Source organism: Ambystoma mexicanum, chromosome 9 (assembly GCF_040938575.1).
Source record: "Ambystoma mexicanum isolate Mex_15411 chromosome 9, UKY_AmexF1_1, whole genome shotgun sequence".
NCBI classification, from domain to species: Eukaryota; Metazoa; Chordata; class Amphibia; order Caudata; family Ambystomatidae; genus Ambystoma; species Ambystoma mexicanum.
The window spans coordinates 673,479,147-673,497,555 of record NC_090931.1 but is presented as its reverse complement, the minus strand read 5'-3'; the positions used below and the strand labels follow the sequence as shown (position 1 = coordinate 673,497,555).

Here is an 18,409-nt window from a genome sequence, read left to right as displayed (position 1 = left end):
AGGGTCACGCGCTCGAGTTTCTAAAGAAGTGCCCGCGCGTCCCCCCCGTGGCCAGTAAGGAACATCACGTCCCTCAACTTCTCTTGGAGGTAAAGGCGATGCTCAAGAAAGGCGCCATCGAGCTCGTCCCAAAGAGGCTTCGGGGATCCAGAGTTTACTCAAGATACTTCCTTGTGAAGAAGAAGACGGGAGGATGGCGTCCCATCCTGGACCTACGACGACTGAACAAATTCATCAAGGCACAGAAGTTCCGGATGGTCACCCTCCAGCACGTCCTGGGTCAACTGGAGGAGGGCGATTTCCTGTCGTCGTTGGATTTGGAGGATGCCTACTTCCATATTCCCATCCTAAAGGGACACTGAAAGTTTCTCAGATTCGTGGTCCAAGGGCGTCACTACCAGTTCAGAGCCCTTCCCTTCGGATTTAGGTCGGCACCCAGGGTGTTCACCAAGTGCCTCGCACCGGTGGCGGCGCGGCTGCGCCTGGAGGGGATCCACGTCTGCCCCTACCTGGACGACTGGCTAATCCGAGCAAAGAAAAAGGAGCTCGCCGCGGAGCACACGGCTAGGACCGTCCAACTACTCACGGACCTGGGATTCTCCATAAACTACGCCAAGTCCCACCTGGTGCCCGCTCAAGACGCACTGTTTCTGGGAGCGAAGCTCGACACAGTGGCGCGTCTGGCCTCTCCGTCGAAGGAAAGGACGAGTGCCATCTTGGGCAAGGTGCAGCAGATGCTGGTTGCGGACGCGGCCAGGGTGAGGTCCATCAAGTCCCTCCTCGGAATGATGTCTTCTTGCACTTATCTCATCCACCTGTGCAGGCTTCGGATGCGCCCGTTACAGGAGTTCCTGGACGCTCGCTTGATCCAGACGGGCAGCTTCGAGGACAGGATCACACTCGACGAGAGCTTCCGACGAGCGATCCGGTGGTGGGGCACCCGCGCGCATCTGACGGCGGGCATGGACTTCCAGACCCCGGGCCACCAGAAGACGGTGACCACGGATGCCTCCCTGGAAGGGTGGGGAGCGCACACCGAAAATCTGCACGCGAGGGGCCTTTGGCTGCCGACGGAGAAGTCCCTCCATATCAACGTCCTGGAACTCCGTGCAGTGTTTTGGGCCCTCAGGTCCTTTCTTCCGTCCCTCAAGGGCAAGGTGGTGAGGATCTTCACCGACAACACCACCACCATGTTCTACATCAGGAAGCAGGGCGGTACCAGATCCCCAGCCCTGTCCAAGGAGGCTCAGGATCTGTGGCATTGGGCCGTCGCCCAAGGGATGTTTCTGGTGCCGTTCCATCTGGCAGGGATAAAAAACACCATCGCCGACTCGCTCAACAGAGAGCTGCGCTCGTGCCACGAGTGGGAACTACAACAGGATCTAGTGGACCGCCTCTTCCGACGGTGGGGCACACCCCAGATCGATCTGTTCGCGACGGCGACGAACTCCAAGTGCCGGAGGTTAGCCAGCAGGTTTCCCCAGCCGAGGAGCATGGGCGATGCTTTCTCGTTCCCCTGGGAGGGCCTGTTCCTATATGCGTTCCCTCCATTGCCGCTGCTGATCCGGCTCATCAACCAGCTCAAGAGGTCACGGTGCAGGATGATCCTCGTCGCACCTGCGTGGCCGAGGCAGATATGGTTCCCGGACCTTCTGGACTTGTCCCCGTCAATCCAGCTGCCAGTGGACGCGGATCTTCTCTCCAGAGAAGGAGGCACCATCCTCCATCACGACCCGAAGACGCTGAACTTGCAGGCCTGGCTCCTGCAGCGTTAGAGTTTGGAGGTTACGACATACCGGCCGACTGCAGAGAGGTTCTTGCAAAGGCCAGGGCGTCCTCAACTCTTAAATGCTACGGACACAAATGGAAGAGGTTCTCTGTCTGGTGCCATGCACAGAAGATTAACCCTCTATGGATTACGGCTCCTCAAGTTCTGCCATACCTACTGACGCTGGCCAAGGCTGGACTGGCGCACGCTTCCATCAAGATTCATCTTGCTGCGATCTCCCGATACACCAGAACCACGGGACGGACGTCTTTGTGGTCTCATTGTCTGGTGAAAGAATTCATGAAGGGACTGTTCAGATCGTTCCCGCCGGTGAAGGCCCCGGACTTGGCGTGGGAGCTCAACGTGGTGCTGACCAAGCTCATGGGACCTCCGTTCGAGCCTCTGCACTCAGCTTCGTTGAAGTTCTTGTCGTGGAAAACAGCGTTTCTTGTGGCCATCACCTCCGCACGACGGGTGGGTGAGATCCAGGCCCTTTCCTGCAAGCCCCCGTACTTGACTTTTCACGACACAAGGGTAGTGCTCAGGACGCACCCCTCCTTCATGCCCAAGGTGCCGTCGGACTTCCACCTCAACGAACCCTTGGTGTTGCCTGTTTTCTTCCCGTCGCCTTCGTCGCCGGCTGAAAGGACTTTGCACTCGCTGGATGTGGCTAGAGCGCTGAAGTTCTACGTGGACCAGAAGAGTTTTCGGAAGACGTCACAACTTTTTGTGAACTTTGGACCTGTCAATCAGGGGAAGGCTCTCTCAAAGGCTTCCATTTCCAGATGGCTCTCCGGCTGTATCATGTACTGTCATCGGTTGGCAAACCGACCGCTGCCTGGCCGTCCGAGAGCCCATTCCACCAGAGCGATCGCAGCTACCACGGCATTCCTATCTGGTGTGCCCTTGCTGGACATCTGCAGGGCTGCTACGTGGAGGTCGACTCACACCTTCACGAAATTCTACTGCGTCAATCGGGATTCCAGGGAGGAGTCCAGGGTCGGCCAAGCAGTGCTGCGCAACCTGTTCGCCTAAGGTGAGCCTGGTGAGGAGGTAAGAATTGCCTAATGTTGAGTTTTGGATGTAATGCTTAATGTTGAGCCTTTGCCACCTCCCGTGGTTGTGCATGTGTGTACTGCTATGTATTCTTTTATTCAGGAGCATGTGAATCCATGCCAGACCCCATGCTGGAGAAGGAACAAGTTACTTACCTGTAACTGTTGTTCTCCAGCATGGGTCTGGCATGGATTCACATGCAAACCCTCCCGCCTACCCCTCTGCGGCTCTTCACTTGGTCATACTGCCACTTCACGTGCTACCAAATCTGAAGATGGCTGCCAGAGGCGGGGCTTAGGGAGATGGCAGTCATTGGCTGTGGTCAGTATGACGCAGAGATCAGTGATTGGTTACTACTACGAAAGACCGATCAGAAACGAAACTGATACTGATTTTTCTTTACCGAGGATTCCCAGCCTGACGACGGGGAATATTCATGAGCATGTGAATCCAAGCCAGACCCATGCTGGAGAACAACAGTTACAGGTAAGTAACTTGTTCCGTACTGCCACAAAGGAAAATCAAGGACTGCCAGACAGGATGGAGCCCCCTCCCATCATGGGTGCTGAGACTGAAACCCATGGTAGCCACCCGCAGCAGAGAAGGGATGGAGGCCACGCATGGCCTGATGCCATGATGGATCAGGAAATTGGACATAAGGCACTGTGCACGGTAGCGGGATGATGTATATAGCCTAGGAAACAACAATAAGGTCTTCCCTTGGGATATAGAACAATTAAAGCTTATGGCAAATGCCATTAGTGAGTTAAGGGAAATATGTTGTGTTTTAAATATGAAAGAGGTAACACATGGAAAGCCTGCAGTGCCGGGGGAAGGAGTAGGTTGAGCCTGCTAGGTAGATTGAGTACCCAAGGGGGGTATCCCTTAACCCTATTATGAATTGGCAGCCAGGGTAAAGGGCACATATAGGGTGGGGCTGAAATTTGAATACTGTGTTTTTGCTTGACCTGTCCGCTAGTGCCTAAACACCCCCCCCCCCCCGCCCCATCCCCCCCACCTAGTGTCTGTTTTTGGTTAAAAGCTCAGGTGGCAGACCATCTCTTGTGGTATGGCATCTATGAAAAACAGTTTGCCTAACAAGCTCCCCAGCTGGACTCGGGAGGGTGTTGATATTCAGCAGTCCCTCCTCGTGCTTGAGTCAGAGCGCACAGTATCTGCCACGCCAGGGCCAAAAACACAAGGGCTACAATACACAAATACATTATTCTGGGGTAAAAGAGTGGTGCGTGTACTGTACTACAGTGGTTATTTTATAGCGTGCCCATTTGATCGGACGGTTGTTTCATAGTGTAGTAGCTGGAATGCAGGAGCCATAGGAAATGAGTTTGAGTGAAAGGGTGATGAGATGGAGGAACTGAGGAGTCGGCCAAAGGAATTTAAAATGTATGGGAGAACAATGGTGTGGATTTGACAGACGCAACAGTAGTTCTGTGTATTTAATTTGAAACAATATGGTATTCAATAGGAATTTGAATAGCTAACCAGCCTCCCAGGTAGTGCTTTAAGACGTATTCAGTTAGTCTGACTATCTAAGGGGCCCTGCTAACTGGTTTGTCTTGAAAAGTTTCTTGAGGCAGGCCTGGCCTTGCTCATGGGTTTGTTTTTTTATTTGTAATGCGCACCAGACCCGGAGGTATCATGGCGCAGAAAGCAATATGATACAAGAGTACTTTCAATTCAAAGTTACATGGGTTACAGATGTAAGTGTTCAGCAGTTCCCTAGTGGGTGCCACTCGGAATTTGAAACATGTATAAACAATATATACCTGAAAAGAGAGGTCCTGGTGTACAAGATTATATATTTTCAATGTTGGGGTATGACCTATTCAAACGTTTGCAGGACATTTTTACAGGCGGAGTTATAGGTCGTGCCATATGACAATCAGTGGGAGATATTAGTGGTTGTTTAGTCTGAGCCATTTAATGGTGTTACCTTTGAAGTTAGGAAAGGTTTGATCTGCCCTTGCGGGGGTCGAGGGGGCGGGGGGAGTTCCATAATTGCGCTGCTTTAACCGGGAAGATAGTCCCCCCAGCCTTTGTGAGTTTAAACCTCGGAACTACCAAACAATCTAGGTTAGCAGACCTAGTGGGTCGGTTGGTAATTCTTCTGTTAATTCTCTCCATGAGATAGCGAGGGGCAGCATTGTTGAGGCATTTGTAAGTCAAAGTGGCAGTTTTGAGCTGGATTCTGCCATTGACAGACAGCCATTTGTTCTGCCTCCTTGTCTCAGAAATGTGTTCTCTTCTCGCAATGCCTTGTGCCGTTCTCGGTGCGTTGTTCTGGAGAATTTGGATCTTGTTAACCTGTTTGCTTGCACTTAAGTACAGTGAGTTACAATAGTCCAGCTTGGACAAAATTAGGGCTCTGGCAAGTATGGAACAGCTATCTTTGGTTAGAAAGGGTTTACCAGCTCTGATCAATTTACAGGTGTATGCTGAGGCCGAAGCCATGGCATTGACCTGTTTCGCAAAGGTGAGGGTGGAGTCTAGGTAAAAACCAAGAGTTTTTACCTCTTTGGCAACTTTGATAATGTTGCCATTAATACCAAATGAGGCATATTTAGGTCCAAGTTATGTTAAGGTTGAGAGCTCTTCCTAGAATGAGGATCTCCTTTTTGTCATCATTCAAGCATAATCTGTGGGCGGCCATCCATGCTTGAATAATTAGGTATATTCTATTTACCAAGGCCATATCCTTATAATCCCCAGTAAGTGCTATGAGAATCTGGGTATCGTCTGCATAGTTTTTGTAGGTGACACCCAGACCATCCAGATCATCAAATAGGGGCTTAGTAAATATATTATGCATAGTGGGGTAAACGCATGAGCCTTGCGGCAATCCACATGTAATGGGAATAGGATCAGCCGCCGCAGATGGTGAGAAGACTCTCATAGACCTGTTGCTCAAGAACGATTGAACCCATAGTATTGCATACTGGGTGAAGTGAGCTGCTGAGTCCAGGTCATTGCAAAGTACTTTATGGTCCACCAGATTGAATGCGGCCGAAAGGTCAAGTAGTATTAGCAAGGCTGTTTTTCCCCTGTCCTTAAGTACGTCAATCTGGGTTTTAAGATCAATCGGTGCAGTTTCCCATGTTGGGGCCTGAAACCGGATAGTCGGATTCCCAGAAGCTGATTAGATTCGAAGTACTCCTGAATCTGCAAGTAGGCCACTCAGACTAATATTTTAAGTAAGAATGGCACAGTTGTAATTGGCCTATAGTTTGTCGGTATGGATTGGTCTAGTGATTGTTTTTTGAGGAGGGGGAGGCCCCAAGACTCTTAAGTTGCTTGGGATGATACCAGATCGGAAAGAGGCATCAATTTGGTTATGAAAGGTGAGGGGGCACTTGCCGCATCTTTGATCATTTGGGCTGGGCAATTGTCTCCCTGGCAGTTTGAAGGTTTTAGTGAAAGGATGATTTTTTCAACCTCGATAATTGAGACTGTTGAGAAACTGAAGCGTTGATGCTGTGTGGTGGTGAGAGGTGTGCAAAGAGGTATTAGTATGCGAGGAGGTGTTAGCAGGTGTGTCTAAATTAGGAATATTAGCTTTTTTATTAGCTATTTTATTGTGAAGAAGATTTTGTGGGCTTGGGCATTCTGTATATTCGAGCACCAGAGTTTGTCCTTCAAGCAGTTATCTGTGGTGGGAATAGGGGCTTCCAACTCTTTTAAGATAAACAATATCTTGGTTCTTGAGTTTGCTTGGAGAATCCTATTATAGGTTTCCATGTTGGTGTGAAGTATTTCTTTCTTATATAAGGCTGAGATTTTGATGAGGTTAGTTTTGTTTTCATCGTTGGGTAGGTGTCTCCAGGCAGCTTCACATTTTCTTTTTTTTAGCTATTAGGGTTTTGAGGTGCGGAGTAAACCAAGAGTTTAGGTGAGCTCTGGGTTTGCTTTTCCACATTTTTTATGGGGCAATCATGTCCAGAGCTTTGGTTATAGTATTGTTGTATTCTTCTACTAAAGTAGCCGGGTCATTCGTATCTGGTAGTGAGTCGAGGATAGGTATTAAGAGAAGTATGAGTTTATCCGCTGAAGTATTCTTTTTTTTATTCCTGGTGAGGGTTGGAGGAACTACCGAATTATTTTTAGGAGTGAGATTTTTTGACTGCAAGAATAAAGGATAGGAGGTAGTGGTCCGTCCATAGTTGGGGAGTGATAGAGGCGATTAAGGCATTACAATTGAGTTCCGCCACCCAATCAAGCGTTCTGCCTTTATTGTGTGTGGGTAGGGTCACCCTTTGAGTGAAGCCGAGTTCGGTGAGCACATTGGCAATAGCTGAAGCTTGCTGGTCACTTGGGTCATTGAAGCCCAGGTTGAGATCCCCCAATAATAGTATTTGAGAGGTAGTTTTCATATTGTCATAATATCATAGAGATATCCTCCTCAACTGCACCGATGGGGCCCGGAGATCTGTAGATGAGCTGAATCGTCAGCGTTTTGGAGTCCGATATGGGGAGTTTAGCAGTGAGTAATTCACATGATTTGATGTCAAGTGCAGGGGCTAGTCTTATAGCTAAGTTGGATTTGACTATAAGAGCTATACCTCCTCCTCTGGAATCGAGCCCATCTGCTCTGAAGATACTGTAATTATCTGGTACTTCGAGCATAAGTGCCGGGCCTGCAGCTGCATGAAGCCATGACTCAGTACGGCAAGAAAATCATAATCTTCTGCCTGTATTAAGTCGGCTATCTCAGTAGCATGTGCTACTAAGGATCTGGCCTTGTTTAATGGGCCTTTGATGTCAGGGATATTGTTAATCGGCAGGTTCACTGGTTTACACTGGATAGCTACTTTGGCCATCAGTAGTTTTTTTGTGAAGAAAAGACCATTGGATTTGGGCGTGAGTGAGGTGGTAGCATCATTATTTATTTCCTTAGTGTTGTATTTCTTTGAAAGGCATTCTCTCGAGGGGTATGAGTAGTTGATTATGGATCTAAATGGGAGCTTGTAGAGTCTAGTCAATCTAGATCGGAGCCTGATGTTGCGTAATTGAGTGTGGCAAGGGACATTGGTTTTGATCAAGCCAGGGTTTACTTTATAGTGTGTAGGTTGAGGTTGGTCAGGAATACTAGAGTGGTGGCAGTTGGTGCACTTTGTTAGCTAAGCAGAAAAGTCGAATTTGATCCTGGAAGCAATGGGGAGCCATAGAGGTTGGGAGAGGGCCAAAGAGATCTGATCATTAGGTTGTTTGGATGCTTTGACGTTTCATAAGGGAGCCCTGGGGCACGGAATAGGCACATTCCATACTGTATAGATCTTGGGCTCATCGAAGAGAATCACTGTGAGAAGTTGTGATGAATGGTGTGATTTTTGTAGGCTAAATTTAGCTGACTATCGAATTTGACCAGCTGGTTGATCTAGTCACATAGATTGAGTTTGTCATCAAGGTAAATGCAAAGGTTGTGAACGGATTTGTAAGGGAAGGTAATGGCCCTAATTCAAGAGGTCAGGCAGGAGAGAGATGCTGGATTTTGCAGTGGTGGAGGACTTGGATTTTTGATTTCTTTGAGGTGAGGACGAGCTTGCTGAAGGTCAATGCTCCGTGTATAATGTAAGGAAGAGTCCTCTTACTACATTTTGTGGATACTATTCGGAGAATGTTCCTTAACTCTTTTTCCGGGACCCAGCTACATCTACTGAACTGTCCGGAGGTGACCAAGGTGGCCCGGCGGTACTGCAAATATTTTGATATACACAAATATTTGTCCCCACAACATATTCTTAGAAAAGTGTAATCTTAACATAGAAAATGAAGATTTCTACATTTACAAGTACAGTGATAAAACGTGGAAAAATCAATGGTTATAATAAGCAACAATGGTTTAAAGTCTCAAAAGGTTCTCAAAAGATTTTATGCTCGTCCATGCTTACCATGAGAGAGGTTGGTCTTACTTTTAGGTGACACACTGTTCTACCATTGGGTTTGATGGTTATAAAGTCCTCACCAGAGGGGTGTGCAAAAATCTCCTCAACTGCAACACGCAATTTTTTTTTGTCTGTACAATTGAGCTGCCATAATGGCTCCCGTCCACAGCCCGACGGCGCAAAATGACATTAAATAAAACGGTATGTCGCCTTAATCTTTTCTAAAGTTCAGCCAACCATGTTTCCCCTATTTTTATGTTTATTATTTTTAGATGACACCCTGAAACATTATTTCTTTTCGTGCCTCCAAGAACACAACCAGTCCTGATACCTTTCTTGAGAACCATGGTATTAAATACCTGCTCTCGAGAATCTTATGTTCCAAACTCGAAACACCAAAATACAGTGTCGACAAATCTCACTGAGTCATGTACTTGCCAGTGACTTAAACATCTTAAAAATGAATTCTGCATCATAAAATATCCAGAATTGGTTCTATGTTCATTTACAAATGTTATGCACTGTCTTTCTGTTATGCATTTGCGTACTACCCTGGACTGTGTCAATTTTGTCATAGGTCTGTCTTGATTTTAGTCAGTATTTTTATCAGAATAAAACTGTTATGTTTCTAATCATACTGTGTTTCCCTAGTGTAATCTAATGTTTTTCCTCTAGACTCAAGATAGATTGACATCCGCCCAGCTCTTGAAAGGCGAGGTAGCCTTGAGTCTTTCTCCTTCCTTACTGTACAATTGGGCTGGCCATAAAAATCTCCAAATGCACCGCCCCACCCGCACAGGATGTCAATTCTGGGGGCTCTAAACATGTCTACACCAGTTTAAACTACAACTGAGCCCATCCTATGACATTTGCCTGCCCGCTTCTCCAAAAAGACCACATCCAATTGGTGGGATTATGACTTGATTGGGGTTTGGGGGGCGGGGGGATAAACCCTGCCATCCCCTCAGTTTCCCATGTGTTCCCTGCCTGCCACGTCTTCTACTATTCGCCCCGCCCAAATGCTACAGATTAAGCTCCCACCACCTTCTCCGACCCCACCCTTTTGGACCCACGATTTACTTACCTGCACTGCGCACCATGTGCCCTGCCGGCCCATCTTTAATTTAAATACTTTATTTGTTTTGGTTAAAACAATGTAACCTTTTCAATTCAATATTTAAAAGAGAAACACATTAATACATTAGAAAGGCTGGAATACAATCTAAAACACATCTCGCACCAATTAACATATCTTTCATAGAACAGTAAATTAAAAACATAAATGGCATCGCTGCATTCACAACTATTTAAAATGATAAAAATACATGAATCCCTATTTATCACTCCTAACTTCAGTTGCTTTAAAAACCATATTACGACTAAATTCAAGGATGTGTATTCCGCATTAAATATTCTCTGCCCCGTATCTGTATGCGTTAATAATCTGAAAACACCTAAGAATGTATAAAAACTCTTCTTTGTTGAGACAAGGCAGCACATTTTGTTAATAAGTGGTGTAAATTCTCATCGGGTTCATTACAAGATCGACATATATTAGCATCTTTTGTCGAACACTTTGCTCGATTAGCTAGGACTCATCTAGTCAGCCAGCGATTAAAACACATTCTTAAAATAGCTTTCCAGTATGGTGGATTCGGAAATGTTTGTAAATATTTAGGTAGGCTTTTCCAAGCTTTAATCTCAAAGCATCCCACACGTATTACGTTATATTTTTGGCATTTCTCCCACAATTCAATCCAATCCAATCCATACTATATAACTTCTTTTTAACTCCATCAGGGTTCTCTAGTAACAACTTTGTATCAGTCCCAGCCTTTGACAACAGGTCAGTGCATTTCAGTTGATGCCATTACTAGTGTGGGGATTAAGGCATTTGTGTGCTCCTCTTCCAAAATAAATTTTCTATAAAAGCTCAGAGACTGCCAATCTACCATAACTTGTAGCGAGGGTAGTCCAAGTTCATACCTTATGACCTGGATTGGTATACTCGTAGGCAGACCCAGAACTGACCCTCTAAGTAATCCCAATTCGGCTGATCTTTCCCATTTTTAGTGTGAGCTCCGTAAGTGATAACCAGGATAACTTTTTGTACATAAAAAATCAGAATAGGTTTGTACGAGAATGTACAGTATTTGTGTACCAAGATCTTGGCTTGAGATGTCAAGTTTATTACTTTATTTAGCCCATCTCTTTTAACGCAGTGTTTTGTGGACAGCCTCTTCCATTGGCTGTCCAAGTAACGTGGTCTAAAGAATGTATACCTGTGAACCCACATCAGTACATTAGCCATTTGCTAGATGCCTCACAACCGAATGGGTCAGAGCAAGGCTTAGAATAATACATTTAGATAGCGGAAAGACATCCAAAGGAAACAATTCAAAAATAAAGGTATCAAGGATTTTATTAAACCTGATACTAATTTAATATATCAAACAAATCATGATTAAATCTGCACTTGTAATAACAATTTACATAGCAGGAAACAACTTTTATTAAAAAAGACACATCTATATAATAAAAATCATCTTATTCAATCATCCAAGCATACAACCTCATCCATCCATTTAGACAAACCATTCATACTAAACACCAATCAATATACGACATAAAATCTATAAGAAAATTCATCATAATTAATTTATCTGAAAGATTTATAGAAAGAACATGAAATCAATTTGACGGGCCACAGCAGATGACATCAGTGGCCTAGGCAATTAAGATGGGTCCCAGAGTTTTCTGACCACGACCTCATCTTAGTCCAAACTCGACCGGTTTCGACGTATATACTTTAGTGTAGTGACGTCTTCATCAGGAGTAACAAAAATATATTCTAACATCAAGAAAGAAAGAAAATCACAGATAATACATATCAATGTGTGAAGCCCTTGTACTTGGACAAAAAACATATAACATCCATAATAAAAATATCTATAGCGGAACAATAGGTAATAATATACAAGAGCCTGCTACCAACCCGGGAAAAAGTTCCAGGATGGACCTGAGGTGTCTGGCAGAAAGTAGTGCTACCCTCTTGTATTGGTGTCTCCGAGAGGCAGATAAGAGCCAGGCCATAGACAGAATCAATGCTACAGATATACAAATGTACACATAAATATCACAAGGTCAGTATGTCGATCCTCCACTACAGCGGCCCACGGACAGGACACGAGAGTCACATACTTAAGATAAAACTAAAGAATATTAACTAACCTTCATTCATGCAATGGAAGGCTGTGCGTCTCTTCCTTAAATTGTACGCTGTGTTCACTTATATTAAACAATAGCTTCTCCGTAGAGGTTCCTGCAGATAGCGAAGTGTGTGGACGCCAACGTTCTTCTCGAGAATGTCCAAACGCTCGTTCAACCAGCGGTCATAAATTTGGAGGTGACTCCCCGAATCCAGGGTTGGCTGCACCTGATGTTATATGGGCCTAAACACAACACAAGAGTTTGAGTATGTGAGAGACCGATTGTTCTTACAATTATATTATTGGCTACACCCAAAGTGAATTACTTCCAATTGAGCAATTTTCAAATGCAACAATCCCCCCCCCCCCCTACCTTTTTGAAATTCTCTAAATAGCAAGCTTTTCAGTAAGCCGTATTTGTTTAGTCACAATTGTGGTATTAATTTATCAATTTATTTTCAATTGGAAGTAATTCACTGGTTGAACGAGCGTTTGGACATTCTCGAGAAGAACGTTGGCGTCCACACACTTCGCTATCTGCAGGAACCTCTACGGAGAAGCTATTGTTTAATATAAGTGAACACAGCGTACAATTTAAGGAAGAGACGCACAGCCTTCCATTGCATGAATGAAGGTTAGTTAATATTCTTTAGTTTTATCTTAAGTATGTGACTCTCGTGTCCTGTCCGTGGGCCGCTGTAGTGGAGGATCGACATACTGACCTTGTGATATTTATGTGTACATTTGTATATCTGTAGCATTGATTCTGTCTATGGCCTGGCTCTTATCTGCCTCTCGGAGACACCAATACAAGAGGGTAGCACTACTTTCTGCCAGACACCTTAGGTCCATCCTGGAACTTTTTCCCGGGTTGGTAGCAGGCTCTTGTATATTATTACCTATTGTTCCGCTATAGATATTTTTATTATGGATGTTATATGTTTTTTGTCCAAGTACAAGGGCTTCACACATTGATATGTATTATCTGTGATTTTCTTTCTTTCTTGATGTTAGAATATATTTTTGTTACTCCTGATGAAGACGTCACTACACTAAAGTATATACGTCGAAACCGGTCGAGTTTGGACTAAGATGAGGTCGTGGTCAGAAAACTCTGGGACCCATCTTAATTGCCTAGGCCACTGATGTCATCTGCTGTGGCCCGTCAAATTGATTTCATGTTCTTTCTATAAATCTTTCAGATAAATTAATTATGATGAATTTTCTTATAGATTTTATGTCGTATATTGATTGGTGTTTAGTATGAATGGTTTGTCTAAATGGATGGATGAGGTTGTATGCTTGGATGATTGAATAAGATGATTTTTATTATATAGATGTGTCTTTTTTAATAAAAGTTGTTTCCTGCTATGTAAATTGTTATTACAAGTGCAGATTTAATCATGATTTGTTTGATATATTAAATTAGTATCAGGTTTAATAAAATCCTTGATACCTTTATTTTTGAATTGTTTCCTTTGGATGTCTTTCTGCTATCTAAATCTTAATTAATACTCCAATCCAAAGCGTGGGGTTTCCTGTGTCTTTCAGAGAATACATTAGAATAATACATTACCACCCCAATGGCTGGTGCATACTTCAATACCTCTGACCACAAAAGAATAGTTGAAAGGCCAAGGGAGCCAGTACATGTTTGAAACCCAGAAAGGTAGGTAGACAGAAACCCAAAAATGTAATGACCTAATAAAGTACTGTAGGAGGAGATCTTGAATGTTAAAGGGACTAGATGGGTGTTTTAGGTACATTTGCGGGACTAAAATCACATTAGTAAGACTCATTCTCCAGCATGGGGTCTGCCATGGATTCACATGCTCATGAATATTCCCCGTCGTCAGGCTGGGAATCCTCGTTAAAGAAAAAATCAGTTTCAGTTTAGTTTTGTCTTTCTACTAGCAACCAATCACTTGTCTCTGGGTCATACTGCCCCCAGCCAATGACTACCCTCTGCCTAAGACCCTCCTCTGGCAGCCATCTTCTGATTTTTACAGCACGTTCAAGTGTTGGGAGTCCTTGTGCTTAGCTCTCGAGCTTTTACTGCGTATTGCGTTTTTTCCAAAGAGTTTACTCTTATTTGTTCGGTCAATTCGAGCCTCAAGCTCCACCGATTCTTCTTCCGATTAACGGGGACCCGTTTTGGACATTTCTACACCCCTCGTCGAATTCCACTTCTTGGGGATTCCTGAAGATCTTTGAGGCCTACCCCGCGTGGACATGGCCCAGGACAAAGGAGTTTCAACGCCCACTGGATCCAAGCTGTTTAGGAACTGCCCAGGATGTGGACTGCAGAATGTCTTTAAGGAGGATGAACACTCCCAATGCCTCTACTGCCTGCACGCCGACAAGTCGCACATGGAGGAGGACTGTGCTTTCTGCAAGAACATGTCCGTCTGGACCATCGTAAACAACTCATTGACGGTCTGGAGGCGAAGAACCCAGCAGCAGGTGAGAAGAAGTTGTCAGAGCGGTCTTCTAAGACCTTTGAGGGCACTCTGGTGACAGGGGCCCAACAAAAGGCAAAGCACAGCGAGTCTGCGGGCACTGGGAGCACTGTTGGTTTGGGCTCCTCGGCTGCCAGGCAGGGTGCGATGTCGCTGACGCAGTCAACCACGAGCCAACGCTCCGGCTCGGTGGAAAGGAAGTCGGAGAACCTGGGTAAGCTTCGGGAGAAGCCCCGGTCGATCCTGGCAGAGAAAGCCAAGGGGGAGCGAGACGGTGACCTGCTCCCCCCCCCCCCGCGGTTAAGGCATCAGCCGCGCCCAAGGCCTGGCTCCTACAGCACTAGAGTTCAGAGGCTACGATATCCCGGCGGACTGCAAGGAGGTGCTTACAAAGGCCAGGGCGTCCTCGACTCTTAAGTGCTATGGACATAAGTGGAAGAGGTTCTCTGTCTGGTGCCGTGCACAGAAGATCAACCCTCTACAGATTACGGCCCCTCAAGTGCTGCCGTACTTGCTGTCGCTGGCCAAGGCGGGGCTGGCACATGCCTCCATCAAAATCCATCTTGCGGCTATCTCACGCACACCAGAACTCCGGGGCAGTCGTCGCTGTGGTCTCATTGCCTGGTGAAGGAGTTCATGAAAGGACTGTTCCGCTCGTTCCCGCCGGTGAAGGCTCCGGCCCCGGCATGGGAGCTCAATGTGGTGCTGACCAGGCTCATGGGGCCACCATTCGAGCCCTTGCATTCGGCACCGCTGAAGTTCCTATTGTGGAAGACAGCATTTCTTGTGGCCATCACCTCCGCACGACTAGTGGGAGAGATCCAGGTCCTCTCCTGTAATCCTCCATATCTGATATTCCACGAGACGAGGGTAGTGCTGAGGACGCACCCCTCCTTCATGCCCAAGGTGCCGTTGGACTTCCCCTGGTGTTACCTGTTTTCTTCCCGTTGCCTTTGTCGCCGGCTGAGAGGACTTTGCACTCGCTGGATGTGGCTAGAATGCTGAAGTAATACGTAGACCGCATGAAGAGTTTTCGGAAGACATCACAGCGGTTTGTGAACTGTGGACCTGTGAACCAAGGGAAGGCTCTCTCGAAGGCTTCCATTTCCAGATGGCTCTCCGGCTGCATCATGCACTGTCAACGGTTGACAAACTGACCGTTGCCCGGCCGTCCGAGAGCCCATTCAACCAGAGCGATCGCTGCTACTACGGCATTCCTGTCTGGTGTGCCCCTGCTGGACATCTGCAGGGCTGCTATGTGGAGGTCGACACACACACCTTCACGAGATTCTACTGCGTCGACCAGGATTCCAGGGAGGAGTCCAGAGTCGGGCAGGCAGTGCTGCGCAACCTGTTTGCTAGAAGGTGAGCCTGGTGAGGAGGTAAGAGATGCTTAATGTTGAGTTGTTGAAATGCTTAATGTTGTGCATGTGTGTACTGCTATGTATTCTTGTATTCATGAGCATGTGAATCCATGCCAGACCCCATGCTGGAGAAGGAACAAGTTACGTACCTGTAACTGTTCTCCAGCATGGGTCTGGCATAGATTCACATGTGAACCCTCCCACCTACCCCTCTGCAGCACTTCTCTTCGTCCTACTGACACTTTACGTGCTACCAAATCTGAAGATGGCTGCCAGAGGAGGGGCTTAGGTAAAGGGCAGTCATTGATTGGGGGCAGTATGACCCCAGAGACCAGTGATTAGTTTCTGAACTGTCTTTCTACTAGTAACCAAACTGTTTTTTTCTTTACCGATGATTCCCAGCCTGACGACAGGGAATATTCAGGAGCATGTAAATCCATGCCAGACCCATGCTGGAGAGCAGTTACAGATAAGTAACTTGTTCCTTAATCAATCTCGAGGTTATTGCCATTTTTAACAGATATAGGAGCTGATTGATAGGGCAGTTTTCAGCTCACTGTGCCTATAATGAGGTTGGCTGGAGATATGGTAGTTGTTCCGTAATGATGAATCGGTATATTCTTTCTTGAGGATAGGGTCTCTATGGCATGTCTCAGTTGTGTTATGGTGAGGAACCTCTTGGAACTTGATGATTGCTAGGCCATGAGTTACAGGTTCAGCAGGGGGGATGGAAACCGATATGGGGTGCTTCAGAGTGAACACGGGTCTTGAAGACCTTTGCAGTCTCTTTGGCAGGGTGCAGTCTGAATTTACACATGTCTTGTCTAAATAGAGAAAGGTGGTAGATGGGAAATTAGGATGCAGAGAGGTGGGTATTTTTGTCTTGAAACTCGAAATCTTGAATGCAAAGAAATCATGCAATTGGTTGCATAGTCCTCGAGAAAAGTGTAATGTTGTGAATGGCTGCTCTGAAGTTGTAAAAGGTTGAAGGCAGCTAGGCTACTAACAGTCCATGCCAATTAGCTGAATGTGTGACTTCATGAGCACTGCGTGGCAGTGGCAGTTATGGTTGCCTTGATAGCCATAACTGGAAATATTGTGTGGTTTATAACATAAATTCAACTATCTCAGCTCCTCCATTTCTTTTCTCTCTCCACTGTCTTGTCTCCGTTCCCAATGATCCAACGTTCTTCTTGGTTGCTCACTGTCTTTCTCTTGCTGCATCTGTCTCTGCATCACATGTGCTAACTTCTCTCTCCTGCTGTGAATTAAGTTGCTGTTGCAAGGAGTAACTTAAATGAGAATATAATTCAGTGAATTACAATGGAATTTGAGAAATCATGAGTTTCGTTTTCAGTGTAACAACCATTTGTTTTTTCTTCTTATGAACGTGTGTTGCATGATGTTTGTGTGACCTTTGATGGGGAAATGGTTGTACACTCTCTTAAGGATAACACTGTGCGCTTTCCACGAGCATCAAGACCAGACGTGACCTTTGTAATGGAACTGGGGCTGTATCCTGGAGAAATCCAGACTTTTCCTGTTTAAATCGTGATGTATGCTGCAAAAATGTTGCAAACTTTAAAATTAAACACAGCTTTTTTAACAATAAAGTAGAAAACAATATGACGCATAGCATTAAAACAACTTACAAGAACCAAAAAAGTATTTGCAAGGACAAATCCGAAATTGAAAATCTGGGGTTGCTAGTAATGTCGTGAAATAGCTTTTTTGCCTTTATCCTTTTGAGCAAATGTCGCTTTTCTGCTCTCAAGACAGCCTGTCCTGCCTGCTACTCACAGCCTCTATGGACCAGACTATCCTGCTCTGGGAGTGGAATGCCGAGAGAAACAAGGTGAAAGCCCTCCACTGTTGCCGGGGCCATGGCGGAAGCGTGGATACAATTGCAGTCGATGGCTCGCGAACCAAAGTGAGTGGCAATGGCACTGTGAATAACATGTTGAATTAATTATAACATTGACTGCTCACAATACCCTCGCAGAGCTACCAAGTGCTCCCAATTGAATGAGTGACCAGGGCACAGGAGGTTTCAGTGACAGTAGTTTAATGCCAAGTCAGGCTCGGGTGATTGGCTCCTTGAACGCTTGAGTGAGTGATTTAAAACCCACCTGTTCTACATGGGTTAAACTATTATTCATTCCCCCAAACCCAGACATGTAAGCATGGATTATTTCCTGCCTCTATTCACTGTTATTTGGATCAAGAAAGTCGATGTCTGGCACCCTAAACGGCATCTAGGTTTATAGTGGTCAGACTAGACATTAATTTTCCTTCAATAAGAATAGATTCCAGGGACAACTTTTGGGTCAGTAATCGCCACTGTGCTCTTTTTATTTCTATAGATAATTCAGTAGGGTGAAATCAAAGACCTTTGGGGATCCCTGCCAGGGCATTTTGTGTTTTGAAGCACACACTGTTCTCGATTTGCTACGACTCACTTCCTTACTTTACCCTGTTTTATCAAGAGCCTTGAATGCAAGTCCTTTTCTGATGAGCTTGCCATTGGGTTGCTCATCTGTAGAGGACTACCTCGGTTCCTACTCTTACTATTGTCATCTGAATCTTCAGTGAGCTTTCATGGTGAACCCTGTGGGTCCTGGTTCGTGGGTGAGCACATTGAACCCATGGAATA

The 18,409-nt window shown here is 45.7% G+C and overlaps 1 protein-coding gene and 2 long non-coding RNA genes across 3 annotated transcripts in view; 2 read left to right on the top strand and 1 right to left on the bottom strand.

Moving 5' to 3' along the window:
* WDR12 (WD repeat domain 12) overlaps positions 1-18,409 on the top strand; it is a 484,520-nt gene that overhangs the window by 249,972 nt on the left and 216,139 nt on the right. The window contains exon 6 of the mRNA XM_069615517.1: positions 17,532-17,686. Coding sequence (XP_069471618.1) covers positions 17,532-17,686 — 155 coding nt within the window. The remainder of the gene's footprint in view (positions 1-17,531; positions 17,687-18,409) is intronic.
* LOC138488496 (uncharacterized) lies at positions 11,129-12,262 on the bottom strand. Its single transcript, XR_011274674.1, has 2 exons — positions 11,956-12,262; positions 11,129-11,575 (listed from the first exon to the last, which is right to left on the bottom strand). It is a non-coding gene; the product is annotated as an uncharacterized lncRNA (long non-coding RNA).
* Positions 12,416-13,394, top strand: LOC138489683 (uncharacterized). The gene is made up of 2 exons (XR_011274869.1): positions 12,416-12,567; positions 12,948-13,394. It is a non-coding gene; the product is annotated as an uncharacterized lncRNA (long non-coding RNA).